Genomic DNA, 18,997 nt, shown 5'->3' with positions numbered 1-18,997 from the left:
AAAGTTCTTATTGCATGGGCATTTGTGAGTTTTTAAAAAAGTTGCTATCATGTATCAGCATATTTTTTCCTGGCCCTTGTTTAATCTTTCAAAAATTAACCTTTAGTGTCAGTCTGTCAGTCAGAGAGGTTTTTTTTGGGTTTTTTTGGTTTTTTTTTTTTTAAAAAAAAAAAGAAAATCTAAATCTAAGTGCTTTTTCCCTTTCTTGTCAAATTATAGTAGTCCAAAACCAGTGCAGACAAGATTTATTATTAAATGAATTGCAGCTTTCTTGTGGCTTTTAAATCCTGGCAATATTCCACCCCTGCTGAGCTAGTTGGATTGGTGAAGTGCAAAAGTCTTTGGATGGGAATACTTCTACAGTATTTTCTGATATGGCTGAAAAAMCTCAAGATATTATACTTGAAATAATTATTTGGTTGTTAATGTTACAGAGCTTATTACAATTTTATTCTATTTTTGCTCTGGCTTAAGKGTTCATAGTTGCTTTAATGTTCAAACTTGTGCTTTTATGGGCAGGAAGATTAAGAAAGAATGTACTTTAATTTCTGTGTTTTTAAAGCTCTAAACATTCCTGAAACTGCTTGCTGGCATGCAAAGGCAAAGTGAGTTAGAAATAAATGTAATACTGCCATGAGTTTGAGATGGTTTGAATAACCTTTCCAGGCATTCTTCTGTACAAGCTTACAGACTTGACAGAGTCTTGCTAGTAATATGTAGATTTATATTTCTTTTTAATTTATGTAATAAATTGTAAGGCTTTATATATGCAGTGATGATGTCATGGAAAGGATTGATTACCACTTGATTATCCCTGGCTAGTAAAACTGAAATTTCATGTAGTTGTATGAACATTATGGCTAAATGGTCAAGGAAATCAAAAGGATAATCTTGAATATGTGATGTTTGCCTATAAAAACTCAGTAATGCAGCCTGACATCTATAGTATTTTAACGTTAATTTCTTCCTTATTGTCAAAGGCAAAGAATATGATATATATTCCATGTATTAAGATTCCACTTTGATTTTTTTTTCAACTCGATCTCATGAGCTCCTGAAATTTTGACCTTTTTTTTTTTTTTTTATTTTTTTAAATTACCTGTGATTTCCTTCCTGCAGGGTAGGGCATTTACCGATGTAATGTAACCATGATTTTGAAAGATTGATGCCTGATTTTAAAAAAGAATCTTGGCACAATCAAGTCACTGCAAGTTAGTAGGACATATCCTTCAAGCCTCTTTCTGAACAGAAGTGTTACTTAGGAAGTTCCCGTAGTGCAAATTCTATCTTTTAAAGTCCTAGACTCTCAGAAGTGTGGCATAGCTAGCACACATGTAAAGTCTCTGAAAAAATAATATTTTGATTGTATTTTTTTCCTTCTTTCTTTGCTCCTTTGTTTTAAAAATTATGTTGCCCTTAACATGAAAGTAAAATCCTCCTAGGATGCTCTGGCAGCATTAGGTCCACATCAAGAGGTGATGATATGCTAGTCTGATTTGACGGTTCTGCTGATTTCCTATTCTGAGAATGACTATGAAAATAGAAGTGACCTTTGTTTTCAGTAGAATTGCTTAAACYACTTCAGCTCTTCAAAAGCAAAATCAATTTTGCTCTCACTAAATCAACACAAATTTAATATTTTTTACAAAACCATTTTTTTCTCCTACTTTTTAGCCTGATTTAGCAGGCTTGTTTGAAACTACTGCCACTGTTTAGCATGTTTGTGATGATGGCACTCGAGCAATCCACCAGGGATCAAAGCCCCACTGCAGCACACTCTGTACAAACCCTTAAGAGGAGGAACACCTTGCCCCAGTATATCATCTTAAAAGGTACAACACATGCAATATAATGAGGCTTAATACAAGCAAAGTAATCAGTGTGGTTGTGAGAAGTATCACAAAGGAGGGATAAATACAGAGAAAAGAAGGATTTTAAAGGRGTATGAAACAAAAGAAAATAATATTAATAGATGAAGACAGTTGAATTTCAGAAGTCACACAATGAAAGTGACTTGACAAATTAATTCTGCACAGTGAAGAGGCCCAGAAAATCAGAGATGATAAGAAGATGATGATCATTATTTTTCTCTGAACAAAATTAACTTAAAAAAACCTATTATTATGAACAAAAAAACACCACCAAGCATCCTTTTGCTTTGTTGAAGAGTAAGGATGAAAAGACAAATTTAAATATATTTTATTTAAATAAAAATACTTTATTTAAAGTATTTTAAATTTAAATAAAGTCCCACCCTGACTTTTGTAACATATTTGATTTAGATTCAGAAAGTAAAGGGGAAATTTTTTTAACCTTTTCTGCTATTTATGATGGCATTACTGTGCAGTGCRTTGCCTGCACTGTATGATCCATCCTGATTTAACAGGCAGTGCAGCCCCAATAAACTCATTACCTGTCTTTTGGGAGCTTCCTATTCAGCCAGAAGGTCTTTTAATTGGGAAAGGTGTTTACAGTGGTATTTTTACAGAAGGGATAATGTCTGAATGTGGATAGACAAAATTGATTTATAAGAAGTAAACATTAATCAAATTTTCCATATAGATGTAAGGTCATGGTACACAACTCAAGCTATAYAAATGAAGTTGTTTTTACCTTTTTCCTATCAATGTACTATGAAAGATTCTCTGATAAGACCAAGTTTCAGTACAGATGCACAGTATATAYTTGACTTCCAGATGTCATTGCCCAGAAAACTATTCAGCAAGTCACTCTGAATTTACAGAAAAGAATCTCATTCTCTTTGAAAAATGAGGAGGCTATTATAGAGACAAGCTSCAGATTAACTCGAACTCTTGACCTAGAACGAGTGAGCAATCTATATAAGATGGGCCATACTTAAAAGAGGAGTTGTGAAACACAGTGATAGAGGGAATCAATAATCCAGTTCATATTAATCTGAATAGCTCAGTGGGGAAAATGCTAACTAGCAGGAAAATTAGAATTATGTGTTACTTTCTCAAGAAATTTTTAATGCAGCAGGGATGTTCGTGGGAAATGTATTCACTGATGTGAAAAAGAATTTGAATGCATTCAGTGCCATTAACATTAATAGGTGTTACACATGCAAGCATCCAAAACATCAGAATGACACGACAATTGGATATAAAAGCCTTCTTGTAACGAGGAAATTGTCAGTTCCTTTTGGTAACAAGGCAGCAAAAGGAACTCTTAAAAAGTCTAACAGAATGCTCTCTGAGCACTACTTAATTGGTATTTGTGACTGAGCTGTGAGATGATATCTCTCAAAAAATGATGTAGTCTTCTGTGTCTATGCAGAACTGCCCTAATTGTGTAACAGAACTTTTTTCTATKCACATGGTGCCCATTACACCGAGAAGGTAGCCAGGGTTTACAGAGGGTATTTCAGACACTCTCCACCTTTTTTTTACACATGTAAAATTTGTGGTTTAAGCAGGAGCACTTCGTAGCAAACTTGAAARTGTTTAGATTAAAACTGGTCAAACAAATGAGTTAACTATTTTGATTTCATGTTTAGTTGGCTAAAATTGGGAAATTAAATGTCTCTAGGTAGTTCTTAAATAATTTTCACTGTCCAAAAAAATCAACAAAACAAAAAGCAAACCAAAATCACAAAAAAGATCCCAGAATTGGCAAGCAACTTAGCAGAGAAGTATTTTGTCTTTACTTATAAAGTAACTGTAATTTCTCTCATCACACAGCTATTTGAAAACTATCTTTACTTGTTTCAGCTAATTAGCTGGATTTATATTTTTTAATTCGTGGGACTTGGGCACAGGAAAAGAATATGACTTGTARTGTTGACATATCATAAAGTTTAGCRACAAATCTAGGAGMTCACTTTAAAGAAATCTCTTCTCTAGTTCCAGTTTACTGGAAGCATTAGTGCACTTTAATGGGACATGGAGGCTGTCATGACAGACTAGTTACTACTAATTCTACTGGCTTTTAGTAGAATAATGTACAACTTCTGACACTCTGCAGGAGAAAGAGGTTGCAGAGTAATCAAAGTAGCTATCTCAGTGCTCAAGAAATTATTATTATTATTAAATAATAATAATAATAATCATCATCATCATCATCATCATCATCATCATCATCATCATCTTTTTATGTGGAAATCCTTTATAAGAAGCTGAATTTTCCACACTAGTTGTATCTCGCTATGAATCAGATACAGATAAGGTGTTTCCTGATGTGATGCTCTTTTAGAAAGTGATGGGTTTGGCCATCGGCAAATGAGTGCAAAAACTTTCTTATTGATGTCATCCATCATCTCCAATAGAATATATTTGCCTTGTAAAAAATTCACTTAGGCCTTTTCTCCCACACATTTTCAGACACAAAATGCCAGTCTTGCTTCCAAATTCTCTACCTTACCTCAAGATGAACTTTCAGATGCATTTATACATTATGAATAAAAWATATGACCTAAAAAGCTAAGTCAGGAAGTTAGTAATATGGAATTTTAAAATAATTCTACAATAAAGATGATGTTTGACTTGTATTGAGATTCTGAAAACTGCTTAAGTGGACCACATCTCTAAAGATCTATGTRCCTCCAAAAATATTGTTCAAGCCTTAATATTTTTTTAATTTAGAAATAGGTATCAGAGGAATTGYTATCTTGATTTTACTAATAACTTCCATACTGTATCAGAGTATCAGATAAAACTTTTTCCTCCCAAATAGAACSAAAATTGCCACATAATATCCACCTGCATCAGTGCATGAAAAAGCCTAACCATAGAACAGGATCCACTTTGCCACATATTGTAAGAATTCCTCAGCAGAGGAAGATTTCCTGTTATATTTGCATTCATGAAGCAATAAGTTAATTCTGGACATAGATTACTGCAAAGTACCTATGATCTCTATGGAAAAAGAATGATAGTTTTCAAATACATCCTACCATTCTGTCTTTTGTGGTGAGAAATCACATGAGAACCAGAGTGAAAAATCCATGTCCCTAATTCTAGTGTTGTTTACAGATACATTTTAAAACCTTATGAATCAATAAAGTTGACTSCATTTTTTGTCAATTTCACAAATAATAAAATTTTACAGTCTGGAAACTGTCATTTCTTTTACAGACAAAATTATTTACTATCCAAAAATATTAGGTGTTGCTCAGCTACTCTAAATCCTTCTGCTTTGTGAATTAGAATATTAGCATATCTAGTATCATTTAGTTGAAAACATCACAGAGAGTCTGACTCTTCAGGTATTACACATGATTCTTTTGGAATATATTGTATTGATTGACAGATTGATATCAGGRTATTTGGAAATCTGCACTCATTTTTTATACTGTTCTCTTGTAGGTTTCTATGGGGACCATAGAAAAGCCTGAAATTCATCTGTGATTAATTTTTTAACTTTTAWCTAGAAATATTAATTCTTTCATCTAAGATTGTTCTTAGCTAGACTACAACTCAGGGCAGACTGTCTTTTTTATAATGTATGTACTACAAAATATGGTAGACAATGCTAGGAAAAAAAACAGAAAAATCAATAACTATTATAATAGTAACAATAATCATAGTATTAATAACCCATCTTTAGATGCAGTATGCATTGATCACAGTAGTCTCTAGGCTGAATGAAATCTAGAATATTTTTCTACAAGTAGTTATGAATTTAGTGTAATCTTGCAATTTTTTTTTTCTTTTTCTTTTTTTTTTTTGTGTTTTTCTTAGGGAAATTTAAGTTTTTCTTGTGTGGAGCCACATACAGTGCCTGTCTTTTTCAATGCCACCAGTTACCTTGAGGTTCCTGGTCGTCCAAGCCAGGATCTGTTTTCAGTCAGTTTCCTTTTCCGGACCTGGAACCCAAATGGACTTCTTCTCTTCAGCAACTTTGCCGAAGACCTGGGGAATGTTGAGGTTGACATAAATGAGGGCAAAGTCAGCATCCATATCAATGTCACTCAAGTGAAGAAGAACCGGATAGACATTTCATCAGGTAAGTGTGCTTTGGGTTTTTTAAAATTTGGTATCATTTTGGTTGGTGTTGTTTAAAATCATTGAGCACCGAAAGATTGGAAAATTTTTGCAAAATTTAAAATTTATGTTGCAACTATATTAAATCCTTGACTGTTTTATTGAGTAAGAGTTACAAGAAAGTTGAAACATTTGTTAAATTTAAYTTTTTTTAAAGATTCTCTAAAAAAAAACACCCCTTGTTTATGAGGCAGCATTTCTTCTTTTTTCTTCCTTATGTCTTGCAGTTTTCTCTGCAAAAATATTTGATTTCAAAAGGGCAGYGTAAAGTTAGGCTGCTCCCAATACTTCCCAATAATTAGGAAACTCTCATTAAAAAAAAAATAAATCAATTTGTACCATAATTATTTGTCTAGACCTTTTAATCTGCTTAGCTATCCTGGAAAAAAGTTAGATTTATTTCAGTGCTTCAATGTTAATTTTGTTGGAACAGGCATTCCTGTGCCTGTGAAATTGTGTGTGTGAACATAGAAAAGAAAATATGGCATCTGCCAGGAAAGGCTGCAGAAGGAATGGTGTTGTGGTACAGTAAATATCACAGCAAACTTTTTTTTTTTTCCTTCTTCTGCAGGGAATTAACAGATGTCATGATATAAACCTGCTGGGTTTTTTAGAAGTCTGCCTTTGGCAGAAAGATTTCTGACTATTGTGGTTCTATAGATAAAAGGTGCACATTTTTTTCACTGGCTATTTCTAAAAAAAAAAAAAAAAAAAAAAAAAAAAAAAAGGAGAATTTCATATGGCCAAGTGTGCACCCTTCTACGTAACAGCATGTGTAAAGTATGAATAATTTTGTAGGGTATGAATAGACTTCTCTCTACTGGGAGGAACTCAGTCTGGTTATCGCAAGAGTATTAGAAAAACTAAAAGTACATCCTGGATGCAAGTCTGTTTTGGGTTTCCTATCTCTGCTGTCATTTCTCCCTGTCATCTGCAATTGCATATTTTCTCCGGAGGAAGTTAAAGTCTTTATTTCTATATGCTTCTCATGATTTACAAACCTGCTTACGTTACCAGCTTTTAATGCCGGTTTCCCACTTACCATGGGGTGCTATATTTCTGTGCACTGTGTAATGTTGGTCGTAGAGGCAGTAGCTTTAGTGACTGGTAGGACTTACATGAGAGAGCTGAAAGCCAATGTGCAGGTGGCAGGGTCTTGCTCCTTCACATCTCTGCTGCAAAGATACTGAYATGGAGCATTATGGTTTGTCTGGTTTATTTGTCATAGTTTCCCTTGAATACCTTAAAGTTGTGAGTACCGACACAGGGATCTCTATCTTAACATGTACAGAGTTCAGATAAATGGGAGAGCATAGTCTCCCAATTTTTCAAATATATCTGAATTCACACTTTTCTCACTGGTTGGTGGGTACTGCCAACCTTCTCACTTAACCACTTCTTTATGAAGTGCTTCTCGAGGACTAGGAGGGATCAGACAGTAGGAGAAAAAGATTTCCTTGTTGACTTGGCAGAACTTTTGCCCCTAATTCATTTGAGTATTTTGTTTAAAGAGAGAAAGGCAGCTGCAATTTTACCTATTTTGATGACACTTTCCAAAGATGAAAATAAAATAATAGTGTATAGAAGTGCCTTGAATGAAGGGATATAATACTCTAAAGTGGTCAAATAGAAAGCATGAATGCAAAATACTTAACTTCTATGTAAATACAGTGATCATGAGAGGTTACATAGCATGCTGTGGGAAAATATTTGGAAAATAGTAGGTGATTCATTGGAATCATGAAGCAGAGAGTGCTTTGCATTTAAAATCAAAGAAATTGAGAGCTTCCATCAGACAGTCTGCTCTTAGCAGTTTTTCTTGTATCACAGAGATCCTTCCCTGCTGCTCAGTTTTTGTCAGGGATCATTTTTCATGGTGTYATCAGATCCCAGCTAGAGTTCTTACATCTTTTTTCGTGTTATCCTTTGGTCTTCAAAAGGGCACTTAAYTGTTCTCCATGTTGGAGATTCCACTATATTTGATATTTCATTAAAATCTCTTAGTCTTTTGATCAATCTTCTTCATATTTATTGGCAGCATAAGTCATCTCACTACTTTATTTTTGGAATATATAAAAGAAAAAAGACATTGTTATAACTATTTAAATGGTCTTGTGTCACTGAAGCTTCTTCACTCATTGTTTTAAGTTCAAAATTATCTTTAGCATGTGATGCTCCTACTGAGTGCCATGCCTTAGTTAACTCTGTCATTCTGTTGTTGATACTTTTTAAAAAACACAGGTGGTTGATATTAGCATAAACAGTTTCTAGAAAACTTTCAATAGATCACTKCTGGTTGTGGCAAAACACATTTTATTTTCTTCTTTAGTTCTGTTAGATACTGTTTACCTTGCTGCTCCTTTCATGCCATCAGTCACTTTCAAACCACAACCTCAACTCTATATTTCAGATAGTTAAATCTATCCCTATTATTAATGTTTCATATTTATTTTATATGGGCTGAAAAGAATGGTTACATATATTACGTATATAGTATGCATGATTTTTTGAGTTACAACTAAAAATCAACTGACTTTTGTGTTGACCTGGGAAACCAGAGTTTTTTGCTCTAACTGACCTGGCTGTGACCTGTTTAACAATGACCAAATGATCGGTCCATGACCTGTCCTGGGCTTCAGAGTGGTAAGTGGTAGAGGCAACAGAAAGCTGATAGAAAACAATAATAAATGTTTTACTGTGTTAATAAGGTGTGCACTCTGATGCCCATAACTAAATGCTGATTGTAACAGAATATTTTACTTTCATGTGCGTGTGTAATTTCAGCTTGTATTACATATGAAAAGGACAAAGATGATTAGCTCTTGTAGTTAGGCAAACTCCCTGATTTTGCTTCCTGAGCAAATTATTTCCTTTTTTTCATGATTGTGCCAATTGTACTTTCAAAACAATTGGAAAAAAGGTCTCTAAACAGTAAAAATTCCTGCCCAGCATTCTGTTAAGCATCCAGTAAGCATTGTTTAGCTGTGAACAGGCTGGCAAAACTGTTGCACAAAGTCAATGGCTTTGATTTTTCTTTTTCTTACATTAATCTCATTAAGATGCTACCAACATTTGATTGATGAGAGTTATATTAATAAACTTGCTGCTAGTAAGAGGAAAATCAGACCCACTGAGAGGCAAAATAAAGATTTAATTAGAAGAAATGAGCTACTGACTGTGCAGAATTACACAGGTGAAATACTTAAAGCTTGTATATAAATCAAGATTTAAACATCCTATTGACTTTTTCCCTGAAAAGTAAACTTTGATTAATATCTACACAATTGTGTATGTCCCAGCATAGGTATTAATAATTGGAGAGAATCTCAGAAAACAGCCAAGAGATTTTTCATTACTGCTCCRTATAGTTTGGACTAAATTTTGGGTTTGTCATTATGAGATTCAGGCAAGCTTTCCAGAAACTGTTGGTTTTACCCAAGGGATTCATGGAAACAATACTAGGCTGACAAGATGGAAGAAAGATGTGATCTTACTTTTAGAACTTTTTGAAAGCAGATTTCCAATACTTTTGCATATTAAAGGATTCTGATATTCTGCTGCAGTTTAAAAGTAATTTGGTTTGAATACATACTAAGAACCTACTTAATATCAGTAATCTTGCAATTAGAATAAATTGTTGATGAAGCKGTATTTATTTATAAATTTTAACAAGCTAACATCTTCTTTCTTGAGCACAGAAAAATCAGCAACTAGAAAATGCCATACTCCTGAATCTCTCTTGGCTGTAAAAACTTTTAATGRAACTTTTCCCAAAGCCATATGCAAATGCAGTTCAGTGCAGGGTTAAGCCACAGCCCGTGTCCCAATTGCCTCCTTTGCTTCCACTTAGTTTTATCTACCTGCTYTGGCAACTTAACCCAAATTCCTTCCTGATGAAACCTAACATTCCTGAAGCTTTCAACATGGGGAAAACCAGGTAACTTATTAAAAACCACAGAGAGCATTGCTTTGCTCAAAGAGACAATAGTAACGTTCAAAACAGCACTCCCGAGGAATCATCTAATGGCTTTACAATGTGTTTCTGAAGCAAACCTCAAATCCCTGTTTCAGCATAGAATAGAACATGTCTGCCACTTGAGAAAAGGCTGGGTTTTCATGAAGGCAGATTCTAAAATAATCTCTTGATTTATTCTCTGTTTATTTTCTCACTCATCTTTTCATAGGCGGCTTTGACCTTTCATGTCTAAGATCCTCTGCTCTACTTAAATACTAAAGGCTGTATGAAGCTCCCTTAGATTTTTACCCTACAGTACAGTTGATAAGTCATTGAAAAAGGACATARTTTCTCCTTCAGCCCATATCTTAATAGAGAAATCTTTCTCCTGCCTTTAACTTGAATTCATYTGCTTGAAGCTTCTTTTTTCCTCTTCCAACTCTATTAGTTAACATCTTGTATTAACTGGTKCTCAAGACTTCAGTTCAGTTTCTCCTGTCAAGCATGAACTTATTAAAACTTGGGATATGAMTATCTTTTTGTCATATTTATCTGTATTAAATAAATCAGCCGTCTCCCTGTGGAATGCCTGGGAAGCTTTCCACCCTTCTGTCTTTCTGCTGGATCTCAAGTCATCTGAATTGCAGTTCATTTATATTTTAGACCTTGGGTTAAGATAGCATCCTTCAGGTAATAAAATGTCTCTCTCTGGCAGATCTAAAGTGGTGTTTCTGCGGTGACAATTCCCAGGGGCACTTTATGTGGGAATCAAGAAGTATTTTTGCCTTGGTGGTTAAATGAAGTCTTAAATAGGGAATGTGTATACACAGAGCACAAGTGCATTTCTGGTGGGAAGATAACATTTCCCACCAGGTCTTTCTCATATTACTGGTGGTAGGTAATACACTGAAAGTTAGTAAGTSAGGCTGATACCCCTGAGGCACTTGTCAGCATGATCGAGATGAGAGACAGAAATTCAGTCCATGAAAGACAGAATAATGACTTAGCAGCAGAAAAGACTGAATATTAGAAGCTTAGATTCTTCACAGCCGGGTTTGTCCATTTCTCTCTATGTTTATTTTTGATTATTGACCTTAAGCAGTAAATGCAACTACATGAATAGGCATTTGTGGATTTGAATTTCACAGAACTGAGATACAAAAATACTTGCAGTAGTTATAATTACTTTTACTACATATTTTTCCTGTAGTCTGGTTTAGCATCTTGGTACAGTACTTAAACCAGATTAAGAAATAGAGTTCTTGATTGCAGACTTTCTKTGTCTGAGAAAACTGATGAGTTTAGTTCAGGGTTTTGTGAATTCTGCATCATCAGTCACTGATTTTCACTGAAGAGTTGCCTAAAAAGCACAAGCTATGCATTCTAAAGCATAGGTGGTACCTTTTCAGTTATTTTCCTGAGAGCAATGGAGCTCTTTATTGGTTACACTGACATTTTGCAAGGTTAGAAGAACCCAAGAATCAATAAACTAAGGTGTTGTCCTTGATAAGCTTTCTGAATTTATACAGGAGGCTGAAGCTCAGTTTACTTGTTTTGGTCTCATTTCCTTTGGGCTATTGAACAGTTAGAAGGGACCTCTGCTGATCACTATTTTAGCATGAAAGATAAGACTTTTTGCAACTACTATTTGAACACTCACCGTGTTGCACTGAATTTCCTTCAGGTCAAAAACCCTGAAATAGTCAGTGGTTAAATGATAATCCTAACTGCTGCTAGGAGGAGTGCAATTTACATGAGTACATCTAGACAGAACTAGTTGGAATCATACCTTTCTAATTCTTTTTAATTAAGTAGGTTTGATAGGAAGTGGATTCAATTTTTGTTGCTTCCCATGTTGCCTTTTCTTACTACACCTACATCAGTTAGTGCTAGTCTGGTTCTAGTCAAGTCTGTGAAAATTTTGGTTTTGACTTTGATGAATAAAAGATAAACCTCTTTGAATGCTACGGAGGGCCCAATATTTTGTGGTTACCTTAAGAACATAGATTTTTGCTTCAGTGGATTTTCTGTTTGCATACTTTTGTTGAATACAAAGGAGTATGGAGACACTTGTCCCTAAAGGTTGGTTTAGCAAGCCAAGGATGCTTATTTAAAACCAGCATTACCTCTCGGATCAGAAAGGTGGTGATGTTGGAACAGACATTGCAAAATATACTTAAGTTTGCATTTTAAATTATTTCAGGATTTATTTGTACTGGCTGAACTGAGTATGTGGAGTTTTTCTTCCATTATTACTTTCCTTTCAGATTGTAATAGAGAAATAAACAAAAGTATACAGAAGAGACTGGAACTATAGTTATATTTGTTGTGTTTATGCATAACCCAACAACAGTATTCCCAGAACACTACTAAGTGTTCATATAGTATAAAGGGAAATGAAAGGAATGTTTTCTAATATCAAAAAKACTGCAAATCCAAATTATTAKAYTCTTTCACCCAATATGCCAGTTTGYCATCTCTGCCTCTTCTCCCATAAAGGTGGTTCTTGGAGAAAGCCCCTTTCCAGGATTCCCACACCTATACTTGACCAAGGTTTGTCATGGATGACAATGTGATGGCAACCACACAATAATGCCAGCCAGGACTTTCAGCAATGGCATGAATACCTTCCAGCACCACTTCCTAATTGGGGAATAGCACGGGTGGCTCCTAATGACAGGATGTAGTGGCTCCTGTAAACTTTTTTTTTAGCATTACCTGAGAAATGTGATTTGACTTACTGTTAGCTCTTTGACTTTGTGTTAGCTCTTTAGTTCACCTGGTAGCAGATTTAAATTTTACTGCAAACTAGTGAGAAAAAGAAATCTGTTTGAAGTGTGATTTAACTTTGTTTCTAGTTAAGAGAGAGGTAGTTGACTAAGCCCATCTCGTGATAACCCAGCATATGATTAATCATTTATAAYAACTGAATGATATACTACTACTACTACCTATTCAGTTTTGCAGTAATGACATTCTGTAAATGCCTATGAGTAAGTGGAGTTGATGCCTGATGATTTTTGCCTTTTCTTTTTATATACCCTTTTATATATTTTATATASCCTTTTGAATRTTTTCTATACCCTTTATGCATTCCTTGTACCCTTAGACTACATGCTTGTAATTTTTGTAGCCTGACATTCTAGTTTGATTTTGGAGTTCTGCTAGGCAGAAGACCAAAAATACTCAGTAGGAGCCTGGTGAGCCCCATGCTATCACAAAACTCGAKATTTCAACCTTGGTTGAAACCTTSTCTCTAGAATATATTTTGCAAAATGGGATCTAGCCTCATCTGGGGAGAAATTCTTTAGAACAAGGGAACATTACTTCTTTTATTATGTTTCTTATTGGGAGATTCTAAATAGATATACTAATTTGCAAAGTCTATWAAAATTGTATATGCTTTATACGAGGTGTACATCTCAGTGTGTTTAACCTTGAAAAGCTATGCACGGAGGGTCCTATCAAAATACCAAAGTAAAACCCTTGTATCCCCTTAAACATATCTGCCTTATAATTCTAAGACCAGCTGAAAGGCTGGTAGTAGTAGAAGGTAGAAAGAATGCAATCACTCTTCATTCAATAATATAAATTACAGTCACTGTACATACGTATATGTACGTGATATATATAGCCATGTATCAGGCAGAGAGTTTGCTCATCTGATTTGCCAACTACAAAGTGAGGTAAGTGCACAGATCAGTATTTGGTAAAAAAAAAATAAAACCATTTGAATGGATTCAGGTGACCCAGAGTGCTCCCTGTTTATCTCAAGGTCCTACTCCTGTGACTGTCCCCTGTGGAAGCAGGCTGTATCACTTCTAGGGTATCATCTTCCAACAGGATCAATAGCTTTTTCATAATCATCACTGAGATTCAGGAGTAGTTCAGCTGTTAGACTGTTCTGGAGTCTATTACAAAGGACAAGTATGGACAAAACACCTCCTACTCTGCCAGCTTGGCTATGCATGAATTAGTTCTTTTACAGATTCTTATGCTTTTCCCTTCCACCCCTTCCCTCCCAATCACCCTCCTGTACACGCAACATATTCCAGATGTCATTGCTTAAAACCTGCAAAGATCACAGGATATGAGGTAATCTTATTATTATTCACCATTTTATGAAGAGATGCCCATTTTTAGAATCATACCATTCCCAAAATGTCTGTGACATGGGGTTGGGGGTAGAGCCAAGCTGTTGTGACAAGGCTGCTGTAGCCATGGCCATGTAGCACCAATGATGGGACAGGCAGAGGCTGCCAGTGTTGCACGTGGCTTACACAGCRTGGGCACCTAGATCAACAAGGTGAAGCCCCAGAGCGAGGGCACTGGCCCAGAGACACCTCCACACCRTGAGTAGTGGGACAGAAAGGGATCATTCTTTGGCCCTGGTTACAGAAATGGTAGAGACACATCCTGCGTTGTTTCAGAAGCAAGAAACTACAGCAGAAAGGGTGAAGAATAGGAGGTGGCTTAAGATGCAGAAACAAAGGGAAAGTTCTGAGATTTGGATAGATGGTCTGCCACCAACTCATTTACTCAAAGTTTGCTGGTTTAGAAAAAATTTTGGTGGACATAACATCTTACTGATACAAAAATGCAATTGTTATGGTTTAAAAAAAAGAGAAGAGGGGAGGAGAAAAAAATACTGGAGACTCAGTCTCCAGTTAGAGTATAGGACATTCAGTTTCTGTACACTTGGAAAAATGTTTTGGRGCAGATTGGGAGATCAAAGGTCTTGAACATGTACTATGTAATAGTGTTTCAGAAAAAAGGTACAAAATCTTCAAACAGTGTGCACAACTCTGTGGTATGAAGCTATCAACTATGTAAATTAAAACTGCCAGTGCTCTTTTCACCTTTTCGTCTTCTCCAAATGCAAGGGAAAGAAAGGAGAATTTTCTTTACTTTTTTAAAGTCAGCAGTTGCAGCATTTTCATTTTGAATAAAACCAGGAACAGTCTTTCCAGAGCAAATTTCTTTGCAAGTAATTTGAGGTTTTGCAATTTTTAGTYTTTATTCTTATTTATCATTAATCCTCAAGTAGGTGTCCCACAATATCTCTAGYCTATTGCTTACAAGAAAATAATTAAAATTCATTGCAATATTAAATGCAATGATTTTAAGGGGGCAAACATGACCTAATTACAGGCATGGAACTTTAATTTGTGTGCTGGGAACTGTCTCTCAGWATCTTCTTTTTCATTGCTATTCAGGAACCTGGAAAATAGATTATTATCTGTGACAGGTCTCTGGCAGTCCCTCTTGGTTTGACAGTGTTATTTTAGAGAGAAGAGAGAGTCACTTTTGTATATAATAAAAGGAAAAGTTGTCGAGCATTCATACATATTTTATGCTGCATAAAACTTAAGTGCCAGAGGAAAGATTCTGTTTTCAGTCATGCCATTGTAAATTCATAGTGCTTCTGCTGACCTCCAAGTTTGCATCAATGACACAGGATGCCATCTAGCTCAAAGGATTAATTCCATCTTTTTTACACAAGCAATGCAGCTCTTCTAAATCAGCTCAGCCCTTACTGGGTTTTTTTGGTTAGCACAATCATGCACAACTGTGATGTGTCTTTTGGCACTTTGGCATTTTCTACTGACATTGACAGAACTAAAAGCAATTTCTATCAAGGTACTTTCTTGAAATGGCATCAGGCATAGTCTATATTGTCTATTTCTTTTATGGAAGTGGTTACTCTCTGCTGCAAAAATTGACTTGAGGAGAAAAACRTTTTGTGGTTGTATGTTGCTAGCGCTGCTTTTACTCCATTCTTGTAAAAGATGTTGAGTCCCTTCAGGCATTTTTGCACATTGTTTGTTTTCATTTCAAATGTTGCTGAAGCAGCATCTCACAAGCACTGAGGTGAAACAGAGCAACCAAAGTACTTTGGTTTCTGTAAGCTGAATGGCAGATGATATTGTCTTTAAAAAGCTTGCTCATTAAGTTTATATATTCGATAGGGGGAAAAAATCTCAATTCTCTTATTGAGGCAGCCACTAAAAAATACATAGTTTATTTAAGCAGTGTCCACACAGGCACTGTTTCATAGAGGATCTAAACTGAAAGTTCTACATATATCTTTCTACATATATCTTTCTACATATATTCTTTAGCAGAATATTTTACTTGCTAAAGAAAAACATGTTTAGAGACATGACTTCCCCTATGCCTTTTCCAAGAAATATATGAATGTACAATGAATTTGAAGGAGTCATTATTTTAAAAGACAAAAATAATTTTGCTTTCTTTGTGCAGATTCAAAGTAGTGGAACATTATATTGCACGCCCTCGAGTATCAGGGTTTCATTGATTAATTAACCTTTTGTAGCTCATTTTCTGCATATTAGCAGATGCGTTGAAACAAACTGCCAGATGGAATCAACTTTTCCTCAACACTGGCACACCATTTCCAGCACAAACAAATAACAATCTTAACATTCTGATGTTGGTAATTAGATAATTACCTGTGAAAACCATAATAGCACATCCCATGTCTCCACAATCTGGAATTTGCAGCACAGGGCTGATATTCTGGCATTTSGTGGACTGTAATGAATCTGGAAAAGAATAATGTGGTGCAGAGGAATCTTTGGGAGGTTTAGACTCATTTCTATAGTGTTGGCAACAAGTGRTGTTCCATCAAATTTGCTGTGTGATAAAGCTTTGTCTTTTGCTATACAAGAATACTTAGTCCCAGGGGGAATCACCTTCATCCGCTAAAGCCTCCTCCAAAGGCACAGAACCTGGCACAACACAGCCCTGCCCTCTTTACCTTCCCAGGGGCCTGTGAAACATATATCTATACACACACGCAGATGTATACAGACATATACATACATACATATATATATATATATATATATATGGGATATTTTATTGGCAGCCCCCTGCAAAAACAATCAAGCAAAGCAAAACAAAACAAAAAACCTCAAGAAATTACTAAAACGTTTTGTTTTTCTTTGGCAGGATGATGCTGAGTTGCATTTSTGTTGAACAAACTTGGAGCATAAAGGATGCACTCAGCTCTTGTACAGTATTCTTTTTCTTTCTAGCTTTGAATAGTACAGTATGAAGTGCTCTTTTCTGATTTTGTTTGCAGGAAAATGCTGTTATGAATGTCATGTTTGGTTCATCTTTCTTTTAATATAATATTTCCTGAGGCAGGCCTTTGTCTTTGGGAACCATTTTTTTTTTCACCATGGAATTTTAGAGTTCCATTTATTTCTACAAATACCGATTATAAAAACATTATGTTAATACTAATAACAAATTTTGCTACTGTTAATAAATARTTATGCTACTAGAAGCATTATAGACCAGCCTGTTCTATATGCCATTCAGCTGGATTTACATTTTGAGTGTTATTTCYTCCTCATGTCAGGTATCTCTTAATCAATGTTACAGGTTATTAGTCTCCCCAGGCTATTTCATGATTAGAACAAGGTTTTATGCTTTTAAATAATGACAAAAGAACCCATACAGAAGCAGTAAATATCTGAAATATTTACATCCACCAAGAAAAATCCACTTAGATCATCCTAAACACACACTGCTCTCACCTGTTGCTCCAGGTGCTCTACAGCTGGGTACAACATCTTAAGTTGTTTCCTTTTGCAGAGTGTCCTTTACATTTTCTGGAGGCTTTGTCAGACATTTTTTATTAGGTCTCCCTGTCATTATTGTAATCATGAATCAGAGCCAATGTAACTGGGATTTTTGTCACTAAGTGGTGAGCCATGGAATAGTCAGATAATAACAGAATGCAGAAGGTATGTGGAAAAACTTTCCCTTTTCCCAAGCAGTAACTTTTCCCAGGAGTTCATGTCTTACTTTGTGCTACTGAAATTCCATCACTATTTGTAAGAGTGAGCAGATGTTCTTTCCTTTGTACCAAGGAAAGATGTGTTAGTTGCATCATATAACTGTACACTGAGGCAGACTGAGGTTGGGAAAGGACTTAATTAAAGTCGGTGCTGGATAAAGATTTTTGGCAAACATCCTTTTTTAGCATTCAAAACCAAAAATATTAGTTTGATATCTTATATTGGTAGCTCTGCAAGAAGTTACAAAGAAATGTGTTAGTTTACTACTTCCGGATTTTACTGATTCTTTTTCCCCTTTATGGAAGCTTTTATGCTGCTTTGGTTTGTTAACACAGATGTCCTACTTATTTCTCAGTTGCTACAGCTTCCTTAGAAGTTTCCTCACATAGGGTGTTAAATTCCAGTTCACAAATCTGCAGAGAAAATAAGCTTTGCTTATGTACRGGCATTTACCCTTTACAAACAAATGAAGCAAATAGCTCAGCTACTTTTACCTTTTAAAGTATGTGTTATTTTTATGGAAATAGTCTGAGGTCCAATATGGTATCCTCAGATTATGTCCTCAGCACAATTTCAGCATGATCATTGAATATAAAGGTACAAGTGGGAAAAGGAATGACACAGTTCTAACTAATGGCTCAGTAACAGTGGATTCATCMTTTTTTACTCCCTTYTTTTTCTTTTCAAACAACYGTTATRTTAAACATAGCTCTATAGTCAGTTCCTTAAAGTAAATTCAATTTCTGCAGTACTTTTTTAAACCAGCCACAAGGATGTATCCTCATCACCTTCTAATGAAAGACAATTTTAATAAGCTTGAAATAATTTAGTAATGTTTTRGAAATGTTTTTTAAGTGGTAAACAGAATAATATTCAGTACTGATGTTACTTTTACATTAATAGTACCTTGGTTATCTCCTTCTTGTAACATATTTTACATGCATAAGAGGAACTTTTCATTTTAATTATCTACAGAAAATATATTTGTCTGTTCAGTTATGTCACCCAAATGTTGCAAAGTAGAATCATTTATTAATACTATTAATAGTTTTCATGGAATTCATTTTTATTTGTAAAAAAATGGATGTGCATTGTCATAAAAGTGATGAGCAAAGTGTAGTAGGTGTAAAATTAAAGAATATACCCTTGCAGCATTCATAATTTAAAATAAATTGCAGAAATTGCATTCTTAAATAGAATTCCAAATT

The 18,997-nt window shown here is 35.0% G+C and overlaps 1 protein-coding gene across 1 annotated transcript in view; it reads left to right on the top strand.

Annotated features, from left to right (window-relative positions):
* Positions 1-18,997, top strand: part of LOC130580825 (contactin-associated protein-like 2) — a 616,928-nt gene that overhangs the window by 490,254 nt on the left and 107,677 nt on the right. Inside the window, exon 8 of the mRNA XM_057378578.1 lies at positions 5,700-5,964. Within this exon, the coding sequence (XP_057234561.1) occupies positions 5,700-5,964 (265 nt within the window). The remainder of the gene's footprint in view (positions 1-5,699; positions 5,965-18,997) is intronic.

Source organism: Malurus melanocephalus, unplaced genomic scaffold (assembly GCF_030028575.1).
Source record: "Malurus melanocephalus ecotype Western Australia unplaced genomic scaffold, MMel_1.1 scaffold_364, whole genome shotgun sequence".
Classification (NCBI taxonomy): Eukaryota; Metazoa; Chordata; class Aves; order Passeriformes; family Maluridae; genus Malurus; species Malurus melanocephalus.
Note: the sequence above shows the minus strand (reverse complement) of the source record. Positions and strands in the feature narration are given on the sequence as shown.